At 42.4% G+C, this 3,780-nt stretch overlaps 1 protein-coding gene across 1 annotated transcript in view; it reads left to right on the plus strand.

Moving 5' to 3' along the window:
- The window catches only part of MSH2 (mutS homolog 2), a 94,204-nt gene that overhangs the window by 22,012 nt on the left and 68,412 nt on the right, over nt 1–3,780 (plus strand). Inside the window, exon 7 of the mRNA XM_011981598.1 lies at nt 2,496–2,695. Coding sequence (XP_011836988.1) covers nt 2,496–2,695 — 200 coding nt within the window. The remainder of the gene's footprint in view (nt 1–2,495; nt 2,696–3,780) is intronic.

Below are 3,780 nucleotides of genomic sequence, written 5' to 3' on the forward strand. Positions count from 1 at the left end.
TCTAGAGACATTTTTGGTTGTCATGCTGAGGAAGAGAGTGTATAGTGGGTAGAATCCAGGGTTGCTGTTAAACAAGCATGGAACAGCCCCTTACAACAAATATTTATGTAGCCTAAAATGGCAGTGTTGCCAAGATTGAGAAATTATGCTTTAAATGTGTTTTTATATGTGGCCATTTTGTGTGTACTCTGGAGATAACGTGTTTTTCCTCTTATAACATGCTTGATAAACATTTTGGTAACACAGGAATTGTAAATGCTAGTGATGTCAGTAAATAGTTAAGAAATTTAGGGCCAGGCGCGGTGGCTCACGCCTGTAATCCCAGCACTTTGGGAGGCTGAGACAGGAGGATCACGAGGTCAGGAGATCGAGACCTTCCTGGCTAACACAGTGAAACCCCATCTCTACTAAAAATCCGAAAAAATTAGCCAGGTGTGGTGGCAGGCACCTGTAGTCCCAGCTTCTCAATTTAGAAAGTAGATTTGTTTCCTTTCTATACCTGTGTAATTTGAGGTTTAGTTTACTGTCACATTGTTTACAAACATAAGGAAGATCATTGCTCATCTGATAGCGTTCTGAACCTTGAGTCATCTGTAATACCTATGGTCTCCAGAAAAGTTTCTCTAAAACTGTATTTGGAGATGTGCAAAATATGTAGGAACATTTTCCCACCTTCGATTGTTAGTTTACCTTTCAGCTTCAGCAATTTACCTTTCAGCTATTACTTTAGTAACATCTCCAACATTGTTTTTCAAACTGCAAGGTGTTACCCAGTAGTGGGTCGTTAAATTAGGTGACAAAGAGCAATTTGAAGAATTAAATACGATAGAAAATGGCAGAGTGGGCTTATGCCTGTAATCCCAGCAGTTTGGGAGGCCGAGGCGGGTGGATCACGAGGTCAGGAGGTTGAGACCATGCTGGCTAATGTGAAATCCCGTCTCTACTAAAAATACAAAAAATTAGCCGGGTGTGGTGGCACACACCTGTAGTCCCAGCTACTCAGGAGGCTGAGGCACGAGAATCACTTGAACCCGGGAACTGGAGGTTGCAGTGAGCCGAGATTGCGCTACTGCACTCCAACCTGGGCGACAGAACGAGACTCTGTTTCAAAAAAAAAAAAAGAAAATAGCAGGGTGTATCACATAATTGGAATATAAGTATTGATTTGTGAAACCTATTTTAATGATAGATCTGTATATGCATGTGCTGGATTGTGATATAAAGACGTTTCTTGCTGTGGTTACACTGAAAAAAATGAAAAGTCACTGATTTCCAATAACTTACAGAAGCAATATGAACTGCATATTCTATCGTTCTTGAAACAAGCTGAGATGTTATTGACTTTGGGAAGCAGTAAAATTATTTTAGTTTTTTGATTAACAGTTTTTGGCTTTGTACCGTCAAGAGGTAATTTTAGAAAGCATTCTAAAAATGTGTAAGAGGATACACTAAGTATTGGATTGGGCAACATTCTTGAACTGTAGTTCTGTTTCATTAAACATCACTATTTACATGTGCAACAGTGTGTCCATAACAATGTCCCAGTAATGAAATTCTTTCTCCTATTTAAGGCATGTCTGTTTGATGAAAGTCAAACAAAATTGGGTATATGTCAATGTCTTATGATACTGCTTAACTAAACATTAATTTGACTCTTAGCTAATCAGGAAATGTTTGCCTCACAGTCTTACAGAGCTTTCCACCTTCTAAAAAAGCTAACGTTTCAGAATAGATTCAAGCTTCTTTCTTTCTTTCTTTCTTTTTTTTTTTTTTTTTGAGGTGGAGTCTTGCTCTGTCGCCCAGGCTGGAGTACAGGGGCGCTGTCTCGGCTCACTGCAACCTCTGCCTCCTGGGTTCAGGCAATTCTCCTGCCTCACCCTCCCAAGTAGCCTGGATTACAGGCGTGCGCCACCATGCCCAGCTAATTTTTTTGTATTTTTAGTAGAGACGGGGTTTCACCATGCTGGCCAAGCTTGTCTCAAACTCCTGACCTTGAGATCTGCCCACCTCGGCCTCCCAAAGTGCTGGGATTACAGGTGTGAGCCACTGCACTCAGCCTAGATTCAAGCTTCTTTTTTTTTCTTTTTTTTTTTTTTGAGAGGGAGTCTTGCTCTTGTTGCCCAGGCTGGAGTGCAATGGTGTGATCTCAGTGCACCGCAACCTCTGCCTCCCGGGTTCAAGTGACTCTCCTGCCTCAGCCTCCCGAGTAGCTGGTATTACAGGCATGAGCCACCATGCCCAGCTAATTTTGTATTTTTTGTACAGACGGGGTTTCTCCATGTTGGTCAGGCTAGTCTCGAACTCCCGAACTCAGGTGATCCGCCTGCCTCGGCCTCTCAAAGTGCTGGGATTACAGGTGTGAATCACCGCGCCAGGTGGATTCAAGCTTCTTAAATGGAATTTTGAGCTCACTTAGTTGAGACTTATGTGCTTAGTTGACAAATTTTAATTTTATACTAAAATATTTTAGATTAATGCAAGTTAATTTATTTCAGATTGAATTTAGTGGAAGCTTTTGTAGAAGATGCAGAATTGAGGCAGACTTTACAAGAAGATTTACTTCGTCGATTCCCAGATCTTAACCGACTTGCCAAGAAGTTTCAAAGACAAGCAGCAAACTTACAAGATTGTTACCGGCTCTATCAGGGTATAAATCAACTACCCAATGTTATACAGGCTCTGGAAAAACATGAAGGTAACAAGTGATTTTGTTTTTTGTTTTCCTTCAACTCATACAATATATATTTGGCAATGTGCTGTCCTCATGAAGTTGGTGGTGGTGACTCACTCTTAGTCAGATTTCTTTTTTTTGTTTTTGTTTTTGTTTTTTTTTGAGATGGAGTCTTGCTCTGTTGCCAAGGCTAGAGTGCAGTGGCGCAATCTTGGCTCACTGTAGCCTCTGCCTGCTGGGTTCAACTGATTCTCCTGCCTCAGCTTCCTGCGTGGCTGGCATTACAGGCATGTACCACCATGCCCGGCTAATTTTTGTACTTTTAGTTTTACCATTTTGGCCAGGCTGGTCTCGAACTCCCAATCTCAGGTGATCTGCCTGCCTCGGCCTTCCAAAGTGCTGGGAGTACAGGCGTGAGCCACAGAACCTAGCCACGTTCAGATTTCTTTCTTTCCTTCTTTTTTCTTTTCCTCCTCTCCTCTTCTCTCCTCTCCTCCTTTCCTTTCTTTCCTTCTTTCTTTCTCTCTCTCTCTCTGTTTCTTTGTTTCTTTCTTTCTCTCTTTCTCTGTTTCTTGACGGAGTCTCACTCTGTTGCCCAGGCTGGAGTGCAGTCTCAGCTCACTGCAAGCTCCACCTCCCAGGTTCATACTATTCTCCTCCCTCAGTCTCCCGAGTAGCTGGGACTTCAGGCGCCCGCCACCATGCCTGGCTAATTTTTGTATTTTTAGTAGAGACAGGGTTTCACCTTATTAGCCAGGATGGTCTCGATCTCCTGACCTTGTGATCCACTTGCCTTGGCCTCCCAAAGTGCTGAGATTATAGGCGTGAGCCACCGCGCCTGGCCCAGACTTCTAATAACAGGTTTGTATTGACTCTTAACTTCATGGCAGAAGCCAAGAGACATGTAACAGGTTAGAAATTTTTGCTTTTTGGAAATGAATGTTAGAGTTAAGGCCTATTGCACTGACAGAGGCAGTGAAAAAGGGTTTGACTGCCAAAGAAGACTCACAGGGCCTAGAATGGCAATGATTATGCATCTACAGTTTATTACAGGAAAAGGATACAATCCAGTAGCAGGATTATAGTAAGGATATGCATCACAGTCAAAG

The sequence above is a fragment of the Mandrillus leucophaeus genome, unplaced genomic scaffold (assembly GCF_000951045.1).
Source record: "Mandrillus leucophaeus isolate KB7577 unplaced genomic scaffold, Mleu.le_1.0 Scaffold229, whole genome shotgun sequence".
NCBI lineage: Eukaryota > Metazoa > Chordata > Mammalia > Primates > Cercopithecidae > Mandrillus > Mandrillus leucophaeus.